The sequence below is a fragment of the Amphiprion ocellaris genome, chromosome 4 (genome assembly GCF_022539595.1).
Source record: "Amphiprion ocellaris isolate individual 3 ecotype Okinawa chromosome 4, ASM2253959v1, whole genome shotgun sequence".
Lineage (NCBI taxonomy): Eukaryota > Metazoa > Chordata > Actinopteri > Pomacentridae > Amphiprion > Amphiprion ocellaris.
The window spans coordinates 5,242,619-5,256,771 of NC_072769.1; the positions used below are offsets into that span (position 1 = coordinate 5,242,619).

The 14,153-nt window shown below is 43.8% G+C and overlaps 2 protein-coding genes across 3 annotated transcripts; one reads left to right on the forward strand and one right to left on the reverse strand.

Annotated features, from left to right (window-relative positions):
• Positions 1-758: 758 nt before the first annotated feature.
• LOC111563960 (serine/arginine-rich splicing factor 7) lies at positions 759-2,863 on the reverse strand (the record flags this gene model as incomplete). The annotated part of the gene is made up of 5 exons (XM_055010385.1): positions 759-1,173; positions 1,429-1,497; positions 1,624-1,843; positions 2,310-2,474; positions 2,616-2,863. Coding segments are annotated over 3 exons (534 nt in total), but the record flags the coding sequence as incomplete, so codon positions are not given.
• Positions 2,678-4,771, forward strand: gemin6 (gem (nuclear organelle) associated protein 6). Of its 2 annotated transcripts, XM_023263246.3 has the most exons (3): positions 2,678-2,817; positions 3,481-3,618; positions 4,312-4,771. In XM_023263246.3, exons 2-3 carry the CDS (start codon positions 3,485-3,487, stop codon positions 4,706-4,708), a joined length of 531 nt encoding a protein of 176 aa, XP_023119014.2. In that variant the 5' UTR covers positions 2,678-2,817; positions 3,481-3,484; the 3' UTR covers positions 4,709-4,771. The 2 variants fall into 2 exon arrangements, with proteins under 2 accessions (XP_023119014.2, XP_054865865.1); XM_055009890.1 differs by lacking the exon at positions 2,678-2,817 and having other exon boundaries at positions 2,824-3,618.
• The last annotated feature ends 9,382 nt before the right edge of the window (positions 4,772-14,153 follow it).

Genomic DNA, 14,153 nt, shown 5'->3' on the forward strand with positions numbered 1-14,153 from the left:
TCCCCAATTGGGGGAGTAAGAGCGATGGGTCAGCCGCGGTACAGCACCCCTGGAGCAGGAAGGGTTAAGGGCCTTGCTCATGGGCCCAACAGTGGCCACATCTGGGCTTGAACCCCTGACCTTCTGATCAGTAGTCCAGAGACTTAACCATTGCGCCACCACTGTTCATGGAGATGTTTCACTGGTTAGTCTGAACAGTTATTAATGCTGTAAAAATTATTATTAACACTGTAAAAATAAAAGTCTTTAATGTATTTAACTAGTCTGGTTCATCTGGTTAATTATTAATATTACAAAATAAAAGTCTTTAATGCATTAACTAGTCTGGTTCATCAGGTTAATTATTTATATTACAAAATAAAAGTCTTTAATGTATTTAACTAGTCTGATTCATCAGGTTAATTATTAATATTACAAAATAAAAGTCTTTAATGTATTTAACTAGTCTGGTTCATCAAGTTAATTATTAACGCCGTGGGTCCAGACAGGTTAAATAATTAGTAACACCTGAACGGGAATATTAAATCAGATGGAGAGTTTATCTCATGAACTGTAACGTCTCAACCACAATGTTTAAACATGTTGGGGAACTTTCTAACTTCTATCCTATTTCCGTTCTAAATGTCCACAAGAAACAGCTGTTATCCAGGTGTAACCAGCTGTTATCCAGGTGTAACCAGGTATAGCCCTGTGGTAAACAGGTTAACCCTGATGTTAACCAGGTGTTGAGCAGGTAAAGCAGCAGTCAGACAGGTGTGTTCTTGTATAAATCTTTATTGAGTGTTCAGGTGATCAGCTGCAGACAGACATGCTGATCAGGACCAATAATCAGTAATCAATATTCAGTAACCAATAATCAGTAATCAATCATCAGTAGTCAGTAATCAATAATCAGTAATCAATAATCAATAATCACTAAGCAATCATCAATCAGTAATCAATAATCAGTCATTAATAATCAACAATCATTAATCAATAATAATTAATCAATAATCAATAATCATGAGGAAGTGTGACGCTACAGAACAAAGTGTGTTTTTACAAAAACTCAGAAACAGAAGGTTCAGTCGGCGGCAGCAGGACTCCCCAAGGACCGACTGTCACAGAGAGAAAGGTTACCTGGACCAGGACTAGAACCTGGACCTGGACCTGGACCTGGACCAGGGTCAGGACCTGATGACATCATCAACAAATGAGACAGTAAGCCACTTTGTCAAAATAAAAGCTTAACGTACATTATTATTGGCAAAACAGTGAGTTAAAATAATCCAGTGAGTTAAAGTAATCCAGGGAGTTAAAATGATCCAGTGAGTTAAAATGAGGAACAGAAAACAGCCAGAAGCAGTTTCTGGCTGTTTTCCATCACATTCAGAGGGTTCAACATTGATCAGCGAACCACTGATTATGAACAGATTGGTTCTGACTCACCTCCTCCTTTGGCTCTGGCTCCAGGAGAACCGCCTCCCTCTGGACCTGGACCTGGACCTGGACCTGGACCTGGACCAGAAGCAGGAGAACAGAGCGGCAGGTGGAGATAAAGTGATGTACTACAGCTGATCTTTAACTTTACTCACGCACAGGTAGAACACAGTAAAACAGGAATGGACGGGGGATGAAACAAACCTTTTGCAGTCATCCCTCTGTGGACCTGGTCGTCCCTCTGTGGACCTGGTCGTCCCTCTGTGGACTCGGTCTAGTAGATCTAGGCAATCTAGAACCTTTCTACAGATGATGGCACTGACTGAGACCTGACAGAAGCGTTACTCTAGAAGTCGTCGGTATTTTGGGGCGGATGAATGATGGTCTACAACCTTCAAGAGTCTCACAGGAACCATTATGAGACCTGACCAGGTGTTAAAAAATAGCAGGTTGGAGTGACATACAGGTGAGCTGAAGACCTGAACCCTGCAGGACTCACCTGGACTCACCTGCAGATACACAGGAACTGACCAATCAGCTTCAAGCGTACTGCTGATCAGGAAGTGTGTGAATGTTTCCTGGTTTCTCTCCTCAGAATTCATCTAATGATCCATGAATTAACATTTTCTACATTTTCACATATTCAGCTTCCTGACAATGTGAAACACGATGACCCAACCCACTGATGAGGTACCAGCTGATTTCCAGGTCAATAAGATGAACCCTGCCTGGCCGGGATGCCCTGTGCTGTAAATCAAACGTCCTGCAGGACTGTGGTCTGACAGCTTTATAAAGAGAAAACATCAGAGACAACGGCTGAGCCCAGGAACATGAATGATGAACCGCAGATCAATATGTGATGTCAGTGCAGGGGCGGTCACCATGGTTACCTGCTCCTCCAGCTCCGCCCACTGTAGCGGTGACAGTCGTAGGCGGAGCGACCGTTGTCTCCGGCCTCGTAGCGTTTATTTATCGCTGGGGTCCAACGGTCGAACCGAGAACGACGAGGCGTCCCGCTGCAGAGCTGGACCCCAACCCGACTGCCGAGGATCGCCCTGGACACAACAAACAAATAAACAAACAAATAAATAAATACAACAAACAAACAAACTGCAGACAGCCTGATCTAATGTCACTGATGTGTGTATTCCCAGGTGTGTATTCCAGGTGTGTCCATCAGGTGTTTAAATACTGACTTTCCATCCAAACCTCTAACAGCGTCGTCGGCGTCTCCAGAATCTTCAAACTCCACGAAGGTGAAACCTGGAGGGTTCCTGGCGATCCAGACGGTTCTGAGGGGCCCATAGAACCCCAAGGCCCACTCCAGCTCTCCTTTACCTGCCTCCGTTCCCAGGTTTCCCACGTACACCTTGGTCTTTGCAGAGGACAGTAGGACAGGTGAGGAGGACAGGTACAACACTGAACACAAAGGTACAGGTGTATCAGTCAATCAGGGGCCCTCTGTAGCGATTAATATTAATTAACTGTATGTCTGTAGGCTGGAGTGATCAATACTCAATGATCAATACTGGGTGATCAGTACTCACTGATCAATACTCAGTGATCAACCAACACACGCCACATTCCATTACAACAGAACACAGGACTCCAAATAGGAGCTAACAGGAACTAGCTGCAGCTAACAGGAAGAGTTGCGGCTAACAGGAAAACATTCAGACGGACGTTGCGTTGCTGTAACGTTTGTTGTGAAAAAAAAGCTAAACTATGACATTAAAGTAGTCAGTTAGCCGTTAGCTGCTAGTTCCGGCTAACAAACTGGTACCGGAACTAGCTTCGGTCCCTGCTAGCCGGACACAGGAGGACATCCTGGCGGCGGCTCTCCGCTCACTGTGCCCGGAGTTAGCTTAGCTGCTAATGGGCTCCGCGGCTGTAGCACCGCTTCCTGTCCGGGGGCAGCCGAAACATAAAGCGGAACCTTTGTTTGTGTGCTGTTTCCTCCGGAGTGATTTAAACATCGTACAGCAGAGAGGTCCGCTGCATCGGTATCGATCATTACTGATTGATTGATTATTGTTTTTCTATCTGTCTGGCCTACGGGAGGACCATGATGCAGTGCGGCTGGCCTCTGTTAGGTCCGCTGCAGTGGATCCGGTACACCGACAAACAGGTGAAGGTCAAGGCGGGAAAACAAGAGGAGCACCGCGGCTGGATGGTCACCGTGGACCCGGTGTCCGCCAGGTAACATAGAGACAGGTGTACACACACAGACAGACAGGTAACAGAGAAACAGGTAAGAGAGAGACAGGTGCACATAGACAGATAGACAGGTAACACAGAGGTAACAGAGAGACAGGTGTACACAGAGAGACAGGTAACACAGTATTTGTACACAGTATTTAGTACACACTCCCCTGGAACAGGACCAGTGAGACCAGTTCCTGAAGTTCTGCTGCAGACTGGAAACATCTGGCTGGACATCAGAAGATCAGTATGAGACCAGAGACCAACATCTCAGCTTTTATTCCAGCTGTTTACATCTGGATCTTATGCACAATTTAGAAGATAGCAGCTAATCTGAAACCAGAACCAGCAAGCTAGAACGTTATAATGAGATCCTCAAACATCTGGATCCTCAGAGACTCCTGGTCCAGATGTTTGAGGTCCAGATGTTTGTTTGAGGGTCCAGATGTTTGATTGAAGGTTAGAACCTCCAGATCTGCTGGTTTTGGTGTCTTAGACTGTGACAGTGACCCAGTACTGACCTGCTTCTGGTTGTGGTCTGACTGTGGTTCTGGTCTAACTGTGGTTCTGGTCTGACTGTGATTCTGGTTCTGGTCTGACTGTGGTTCTGGTCTAACTGTGGTTCTGGTTCTGGTCTAACTGTGGTTCTGGTTCTGGTCTAACTGTGGTTCTGGTCCTGCTCCCTGGCAGTGTGGTCCTGGTGGACTTCAGCGAGGCGGGGGCATCGGTCCGGGTCGTGATGGGTCATGCTGTGGAGGAGGTGGAGGTCCTGCAGGATGCCGATGCAGAGACGGTCCAGCGTCTCAGATCCGCCTTTGTCCTCCCGAAGAGGCCCGGTCTGGGCCCCCAGGAGCTGAGGACCAGGAAGGGGGACGTCCGGTGTTGGTTGGAGAAGAATCGGGTCCCTGTGGAGGAGGAGGTGGACAAGCTGAAGGTGGCAAAGGTCCTGACGATCACTGCCCCCTACGGACCGGAGGACTGCTGCAGCTCCAACCAGATCATCCTGGACCGCATCCAGAGACTGATCCGGATCAAACCGGGTCATCCTGGACCGCATCCTGAGACTGATCCGGATGAGAGATTTTGAACAGTTTATCTTCTGATAATGAATCAATAATGAATCTTTGATAAAATCAAACCTGAATCAAAACTTCTGATCACATCGATTGATTTTCCAGATGTTTCTCTCTGACACCTACAGGTACTCCTACAGGTAATTCAATTCAATTCTATTCAATTTTACTTATATAGCGCCAATTACAGTCAAATTGTCTCAAGATGCTTTACAGAATCCATATGCCTGACCCCCAGAGCAAGCCAAAAGGCGACAGTGGCAAGGAAAACACCCTTTTAACAGGGAAAAAAAAAAACCTCTAGCAGAACCCGGCTCTTCATGTGGGGGAACCCATCTGCCTGCTGGCCGGGTGGGTTGAGAGGGACAGAAGAGGTAGAGAGGTAGAGGGTTAGATGTAGAGAGGTTGGTGGGAGGGACAAGGAACATATAGCACACAATTTGATACATAAAGGTACAGGTACTCCTACATGTACAGGTACATCTGTGAGGAAATATCTGCAGACATCATCATCATGAGGATCCCAGTGTTCCTTCTGCTGCTGCCTTACCTGGAAGAGGTGGGGTATCAGGTAGGACAGGTGGGACAAGTGTGCTATCACCTGATGGTTTAAAGTCTGAGTTTACCTGCTAGGTTCTGTGCCTCACCTGCTCCATGTGGTTCCGGTTCAGAGTAAATTCCTTCCTCAGCTCCAAACATCAGATCCTGATCTAAACCAAGCCAGAATCTGGAGGACGTTTAAACGTCTTCATCCTCCTGAAGTTTTATCCTTTTATCGCTGTTCAGGGTTCAACTGTCATCCGTTTATTATGGACAAAAAATTATAATTAAAATACTCTTCATTAAAAATATAAAACCTAAAGTCAGTGATTCCAGAGGTTTTAGTCTACCTGAACATCTGCTTTCTTCTGGTCAAAAGTCTTCTAAACATGATGATGCCGCCTCCGTGATTCACATTCATAAAGGATATTCTGTTCACCTCACAATGAAAAACTTTATAGGGTTAGCACTAGGTCAGAGGTCATGGAGGTCAGGGTACATCTGGAGGTTCATCCAAGAAGTAGCAGAGTGAATCTTCAGTTTACAGCCGTTAGAAACTTTGGAGAAACAGATGAGTTAAAGCTAGAGTGGCTCCAGAGGGTCTGCTGAGGATTTCCATGGACTTCAGGATTAATCTGCTGGAGGAGGTTTCTGATGCAGACATGAACACTGACGTCAGTTGAGACCTATCTATCTATCTATCTATATGCTCCAATCTCCAGAGTCACTTCGTTCTTTTCAGTAAATCAAAAATAAAAAATATTCCACCTGCCAGCGTCCTGAACAGGCAGACTCAGATCTGTAATCTGATTACCTAACCCTCTGTAATCTGATTACCTGTACGGGTGTAGGGTTCATCCCTTCTGTTGGAGCTCAGAGCTGGGAGTGTCCCTGACCTGCTGTTGCTTCCAGTCCTTCTTGTCTTTCCTGAGGTGTACACCAGGAGGCGCTGTAGGCTGCGGCGACATTCCATCAGTGTCCTTCTGTCTGACATCATCCATCTCCTGTTCCAGCCAATAAATGACCAGTGTCCAAGTCTGCAATGTTTGAGGAGAAACCTCCAATTTATCGGTTTTTGTTTTTTTGTTGTTGACAACAGTCAAATCTCATAACTGATCCATGTAGAAATGTGTTTATATCACCGTTCTCTCCTCAGACCTTTAATAATATAATAATAATAATAATAATAATAATAATAATAATAAATTTATCTTCAGTAAAAAACAACTGGACATCTGTGTGGTTAAAGAAGATAGGTTCACCTATTTACAAAAATATCAATAACTCAAATATTAAGAATAGAATAGAATGGAATAGAATAGAATAGCCACTTTATTGTCAGCCAGAACATACACTAGTTGGTGCATGTTATGACTGAAGTTCCGATGCAACAAGCTCGCCAGCGGGTTGATAAATACAAAAACAAACAAAAAAATTTTTTTTTAAATAGAAACAATTCCAATATATATATGTAACCAACTATATATATATATATATATATATATATATAAAAATATGTATATATAAATATATACACACACACATAAATATATATATATATACACGCTCCTGTAAACATACACATCCACACATATTTCTTTTTATTAACACACTAACATATCAATAATGTGGATATTAACACTAAAATATCAATAATGTAGATATAAATACACTAAAATATCAATAACTCAAATATCAATACACTAAAATATCAATAATGTGGATATTAATGCTCATAATTGTGGTGGGATGCAGTGACTCGGCAGAACTCAGTGTTTCAGATTTTATATCTGTTCAGTGTGGGAAAAAGTCTAAAATGGTGAAATTCTGGGATTAAAATCTGATGTTTGAGGTTCTGACAGGAAGGAAATCTCTGGTAGCCATGGTGACCCTCATCCCAAGGGGGGTGGAGCCACAGGTAGCTATCAATCAAATGCTCTGGACACGCCCACACAGACGGACAGGTGTGGGACGTCACGCTGCCATCATCCAGGTGATCTGCACCTGGTTGGTCACCGTCATCTCTGATCTTCACCTGCAGCATCCAGGTGAGTCTCAGGACACCTGCAGGGAGAACATTGATAAGGAAGCCCCTGTGACAGGTCCTCAAAAAATTAGCTTCGAGTCTCACCTGTGCTGCCTTGACCTGCAGCACTCACCTGAACGCACCTGATTTCCATGTGAGACATTTTAAAGGATGAAATATTTTCATGTTTTTAGGAGTTTAATGGACGATGCTGTGAAGCTGCACCTGTTGAATCTATCAGGTGTTTCCATAAACTTCTCATCAGGTCCTGATGTTTCTGGTCTCAAGGTGAACCAGCTGCTGATGTGTCTTCAGACATGGAACGTCCTGGAACATGAGTCGAGAGCTGAACGTTCCTTAGACGAGGAACAAACTTAAAACCAGCTGAGTTTAAAATATAATCCTGACTGAAAGGAACTCAGCTGCTGCATCTTCGATAGGAACGTCACAGATCATCAGACCGACATTAATGTGCTGTAAATGTTCCACTGGCTGGGGTTAAAGAATAAACATTCAAACATCATTCATGGGATCAGTAGACTGACTGCAGATCTGATGTCAACAAAAGCAACGTTCTCTGATTTAGGGTTAGAATGCTGCAAAGGACGACAGAATAAGGACTTTAAAATGTTTGCAGTCAACAAGAAAACATGAAGTGAGGAAGACTTGAGTTCCTCCACTGAGAATCTGTGTGTCTCAGATCTGAAAGAAAAAGGTTTAGATTCTAAAAGACGCTTCCATCGTCAGTTGTCACTATCTGACCTGTACAGGATCCACAGGAAGGGAGCTAATTGGCCAGAGGGAGGAGTTTACTACTTGTTGTTCTGTTATCCGGAGCAGCTCAGGTGTTCAGCATCAGTTACCATGGTGATGAAATAAGTGAACCAGAATTAAACCTGAAGTTTCCTCCAGAAGCTCAGAGCTCTGCAGCCTCAGCATCAGTGCAGGTGAGTTTTTGGGGGCGGAGCTTCAACTATAAACTAACAGGAATGTCAGATCTCCCATGCTGGGGTCCTGCAGTCCATCGCCGTGACGCCTCAGTGCTGCTTTTACAGAAATAATGTCATTAAATAATAAACAATGCGTTGTTAGAACAGCAGTGGCTCACTGAGGCGACACGTGAACACATTATTAGAGCTGAGTCAGGCCGCCTCAGCAGAACCAGAGAGCTGTACCCTGATGACCTCACTGTCCGATGACCTCACTGTTGATGACCTCTCTGCCTCATGACCTGATGACCTCACTGCCTGATGACCTCACTGTTGATGACCTCTCTGCCTGATGACCTCACTGTTGATGACTTCACTGCCTGATGACCTCACTGCCTGATGACCTCACTGTTCGATGACCTCACTGTTGATGACCTCACTGTTGATGACCTCTCTGCCTGATGACCTGATGACCTCACTGCCTGATGACCTCACTGCCTGATGACCTCACTGTCGATGACCTCACTGTCCAATGACCTCACTGCCTGTTGACCTCACTGCCTGATGACCTCACTGCCTGCTGCTGTCTGTGGTTCCAGAGGGCAGGTGAAGCTCAGCTCAGGTGTTGAGCGTTGTGGCGCTCTGTGAGGTCAACTCATTCAGAGAGCAGAGGAGGAAACGTGGCGGCGGTGACCTGCACTCAGGAAAATCAGCGGAAATGTCAGCCGTCCACTTAAAACCGTCCGGCTCTGGATTTTCTTCACTGTTAGCAGATATTGCAAAGTGCTCAGATGCAGCATCTTTAAATTTTCATCACAGCAGTGCCGCCGCTGTTCCCCCTGAGAGCTGTGATGAATTATTCAGGCAGAGCTGAGGTCGACTCTGGAGGAGAAACTCTGCAGATCTCAGCATTCTGCTGCTGCCGAGAATCATCAGTGTGTTAATCAGCTGCAGCTGTTTTAGCTTCTGGAACGTTACTGAAACCAGCAGCGGTTAGTCAGCTGATCTGTCACATGACACAAACCAACATCTGACATCATCACATGACACAAACCAAAATCTGAAATCATCACAAACCAACATCTGACATCATCACATGACACAAACCAACATCTGACATCATCACAAACCAACATCTGACATCATCACATGACAAACCAACATCTGACATCATCACATGACACGAACCAACATCTGACATCATCACCAACCAACATCTGACATCATCACATGACACAAACCAACATCTGACATCATCACAAACCAACATCTGACATCATCCCATTATCTGATATTCTTGATTATTTTTTAAATTGATCCAATAAATCAGTTTAATAATCTTTGCCTCCACTGATTGGATGATGAAGATGAGCGGAGCTGCTGTATCATCACCTGCTGGTTTCAGGCTATTGCTACTTCCTGGTTGCCATCTTGGATATTTGGAGCCAGAGACAAAAAAACGGATTCTCAGAGGTTCAGATAAAGTCTACAGGAAGTGTTGACGTCCTCTCAGTAACTGGTTGTTCTCCTCAACATATAAAGCAGCTGAAGTCACTGTGAGTCAGTAATAAATGAAGTTATTATTCGTAGTAGTGGTTCCCAGACTGGAAGTGCACCCCTGGGGGATTGTGGGGAATTATAGCAGGAGGCTCAGTGACAGGAAGGCCAGTTCTGTTTGTGCAGATATGTACTGATCTGGAGTTTGGCATTATTTAAGTAGAAATAAATGATCTCACTTCAATTATGGATGTGTATTTATTTATATTATTGATATAATTTGCACACAAAAGAGTTCCAGCCAAACTAAATCATCCAGCAGCAACATTTGAAATTCTGCTGGAAAAACACAGACCTGGCAACCCTGGTGAGGCGAGACATAAACCACCGAGCTAGCAGAGATGGATTGGACGGCCATGTAAATAGAAAGCAGACGAATCTACACCAAACCTCACAAGTAAAGCAGCTAAGAAAATACGACGAAGCACATCTGGCCCTCTGGTGGCCCTCTGGTGGCCCTCTGGTGGCCTTCTGGTGGCCTTCTGGTGGCCCTCTGGTGGCCCTCGGCTTCACCAGAGGCCCCCGTGTGTCTCAGAATATTAGCTTCTGACAGGATGAAGCCAAATAAATTAAGGCTCCACTGAGAGACTGCACATCCTGAACACAGAGAAAAGCCAAAAACACTCAGAGTGGATTCACTGAAGCAGCATCTGTACCTGGAAACGCCTCCACTCTTTAAAACCATGAGTTCAGTCAGACGTCCCAAACTAAAGTTCACATAAACTCAACAGCAGACATGTTGATTCAGCTGCATGCAGGTAGGGGGTGCTGCAGAAACATGCCGTTCTGCTGTTTTCTTAAACATACGAAGCGTCAGAACAAATCAGATCAAAGAGTAGCAACACAATCAATAATCAATAAATAAAGATGTTTATTATCAGTTTCTGTTCACACAAACCTGACATTTAACTGCTTCCTCAGACTTTACAGTAACAGACACATCAGCAGAACACACTGGACTTAGACCGTTCTTTTAGGTTCTTTTGGGTTCTTTTGAGTTCTTTTAGGTTCTGTTGGGTTCTTTTCGGTTCTTTTGGGTTCTTTTAGGTTCTTTGATGTTCTTTTAGGTTCTTTTAGATTCTTTTGGGTTCTTTTGGGTTCTCCAAAGTGCAACTGCTTTCTGCTCCTCAGATCACCAGGATCTCCACAGCGTTTGGTCAGATCTTCAGTTCAGGATGTGTTTATCTGATCAGGTGGTTCCATCATTCTTTCATTCAGGTTTCTTTGTGGTTCTGGTGTTTCAGTCAGACCCAGGTTCTGTTTTTTTTGGTTCCTCCCTGCAGCAGGTCGTTTCTTCAGGTTCTTGGTCAGAGCAACTTTTAGAAACTGATGAAAGGAACCTGAACTGATGTTCCTGAGATGTTCAGTTCTTCAGTGACGACACCTTCTGGTGCTGTTTGGACGGGAACACGTTGTAAACCTTTAAACAGAACTTAGCTGCAGAGAACCAAACCAGAACCAAACCAGAACTGAACCAGAACCGAACCAGAGCTGAACAAAACTTTACCCTACAGCAGCTTCAGTTCTGCTTCACATCTGGTTCTGTTCTGGTTCTGTTCTGTTGCTGCTAGGACATTTAAACAGGACATTGGCTGTGTTCGCATTAACAGCACCTGGTTGGTGCTCTGAATTATTCAGCAGCTCCGTGATTGGAGGTATTAATATTACATCACTGTTTCTATGGTGATGATAGACAGATAGATAGATAGATAGATAGATAGATAGATAGATAGATAGATAGATAGATAGATAGATAGATAGATAGATAGATAGATAGATAGATAGATAGATAGATAGATAGATAGATAGATAGATAGTGAGGTATTGATGATGTGTGGATCTTCTATTGATCAAGTGTTGATCTTGTATTCATCTTATATTGGTCAGTGGTATCTGTTTCTGATCCTATTTGCAGTAGAACAGTCTAAACATCATTATCTGGCTACAGGGAGTCGTGTCTCCTCTGTGGGGGTGGGGTTTCAGAGGGCCAGCGGGGGGGTGACGGGGTCTTAATGAGAGTCCAGAGCTTCACCTCATTATTGCCGACGCCAGCGACTCCCCCGGCTGGAGGAACGGCGGCCTAACGAAGGAGATGAAGGCAGCGTGGGCGTTACCACGGCGACAAAGAGGCTTTAAAGATGGAGACCGAAGGTTCTCATTACTGGGCTGAGGTCAGAGCTGCAGAAAGTTTACTGTTTGTTAAAGTCTGAAGCCTTATTGCCTCACTGAACACATCTTAAAACAGCCTTTTAAGTCCCAGAGAAGAAGAAGCTTTTCGTCTGCTCAGGGTTCTGTTGGACAGAAATCTAATTTTCAGCTAAAGTCATGTTTACACCCAACTAAAAGTCAAACTGCATCTAAAAGAATCCAAACTTTCAGCTCTGAGGTTCTCCCTGTAAAATTAGAATAATGATGTTTAAGCTCATCATTTAGTTCATGATGTGTCGTTAAAATGATCCAGAAATAAACTCAATCAAACATCAGTAAAATAAATGCAGAAGAAACAGAGAACAGAGGACCAGGTTGTTGGAGATCCATCCAGCATGGAGAAATATCTTCTAGTTGTTGGAGATCCATCCAGCATGGAGAAACATCTACAGATGATGAGCAGAGTAGAGAGGAAACATGGAGATAGAAAAACATCTACAGGAGTAGGAGATGGGAGGAGTTTCAGGAGAAACCAGCTGGAGGTTCTGGAAGACATTTGTGATTATGATGATGATGGTGATGATGATGATGGTGATGATGGTGGTGATGATGATGATGATGATGATGATGGTGATGATGATGATTATGATTAAGGTAAGCTAACAGCTGCTACCTGTTCTGAATGCAGACTGCATCATTGAGTTTCTGTTATTTAGTCCGTGGATGAACAAACTGACAATAATCACTGACAACAAAGAGTCTTTGTTGTGGATCTGAGCTGCTGCAGTCTTCAGCCTTCATTAAAGCTCTGTCCATCCTCCTCCAGCTGATCAGAATATCTATGGACCATTTATGTAACGTCTCATTAAAATGGAAGCTGTGCAGCCAGAAGAGGGAGGAGGAGGAGGAGGGAGGTCTCACTCTGCTGCAGAAACACCAGATCACTTTTTAGAAACACCTTTTCCTCAAAACAGCAGAGAGTCTGTTTTATCACTGAGATCAAACCAGAAATGACTTCGGACTGAACAACAGGACATTTTTCAGAAGATAACCTGTGACTGTCAGTTTGTAATTCATCTCTATGCATTTCAACAAAACAACCACAAAGATACACAAAACAACTACAAAGATACACAAAACAGCCAGAAAGATACACAAAAAAACCACAAAAATAGACAGAACAATGACTAAGACACAAAACAGCCACAAAAATACACAAAACAACCACAAAGATACACAAAAAACCACAAGAGACACAAAGCAACCACAAAGACACACAAAGCAACCACAGAGGGACACAAAACAACCACAGAGGGACACAAAACAACCACAGAGGGACACAAAACAACCACAGAGGGACACAAAACAACCACAGAGAGACACAACACAACTACAGCGATACACAAAACAACTACAATGATATACAAAACAACCACGATACATTAAACAACTGCAAAGATACACAAAGCAACCACAAAGATACACAAAGCAACCACAGAGATACACAAAACAACTACAATGATACAAAAAACAACCACAAAGAAACAAAAAGGAACCACAGAGGGACACAAAACAACCACAGAGAGACACTAAACAACTACAATGATACAACCCCACAACAACCCCAAAGAGACACAAAGCAACCACAGAGGGACACAAAACAACCACAGAGGGACACAAAACAACCACAGAGAGACACAAAACAACTTCAACGATGCACAAAACAACCCCAAAGAGACACAAAGCAACCGCAGAGGGACACAAAACAACCATAGAAGGACACAAAACAACCACAGACAGACATAAAACAACCCCAAAGAGACACAAAACAACCACAGAGGGACACAAAACAACCACAGAGGGACACAACTACAACGATACACAAAACAACTACAACGATACACAAAACAACCACGATACACAGAACATCCGCAAAGATACACAAAACAACCACAAAGATACACAAAGCAACCACAGAGATGCACAAAACAACCACAAAGATACACAAAACAACTACAATGACACAACCCCACAACAACCCCAAAGAGACACAAAGCAACCACAGAGGGACACAAAACAACCACAGAGGGACACAACTACAACAATACACAAAACAACTAAAACGATACACAAAACAACCACAGAGAGACACAAAACAACTTCAACGATGCACAAAACAACCCCAAAGAGACACAAAGCAACCGCAGAGGGACACAAAACAACCATAGAAGGACACAAAACAACCACAGACAGACACAA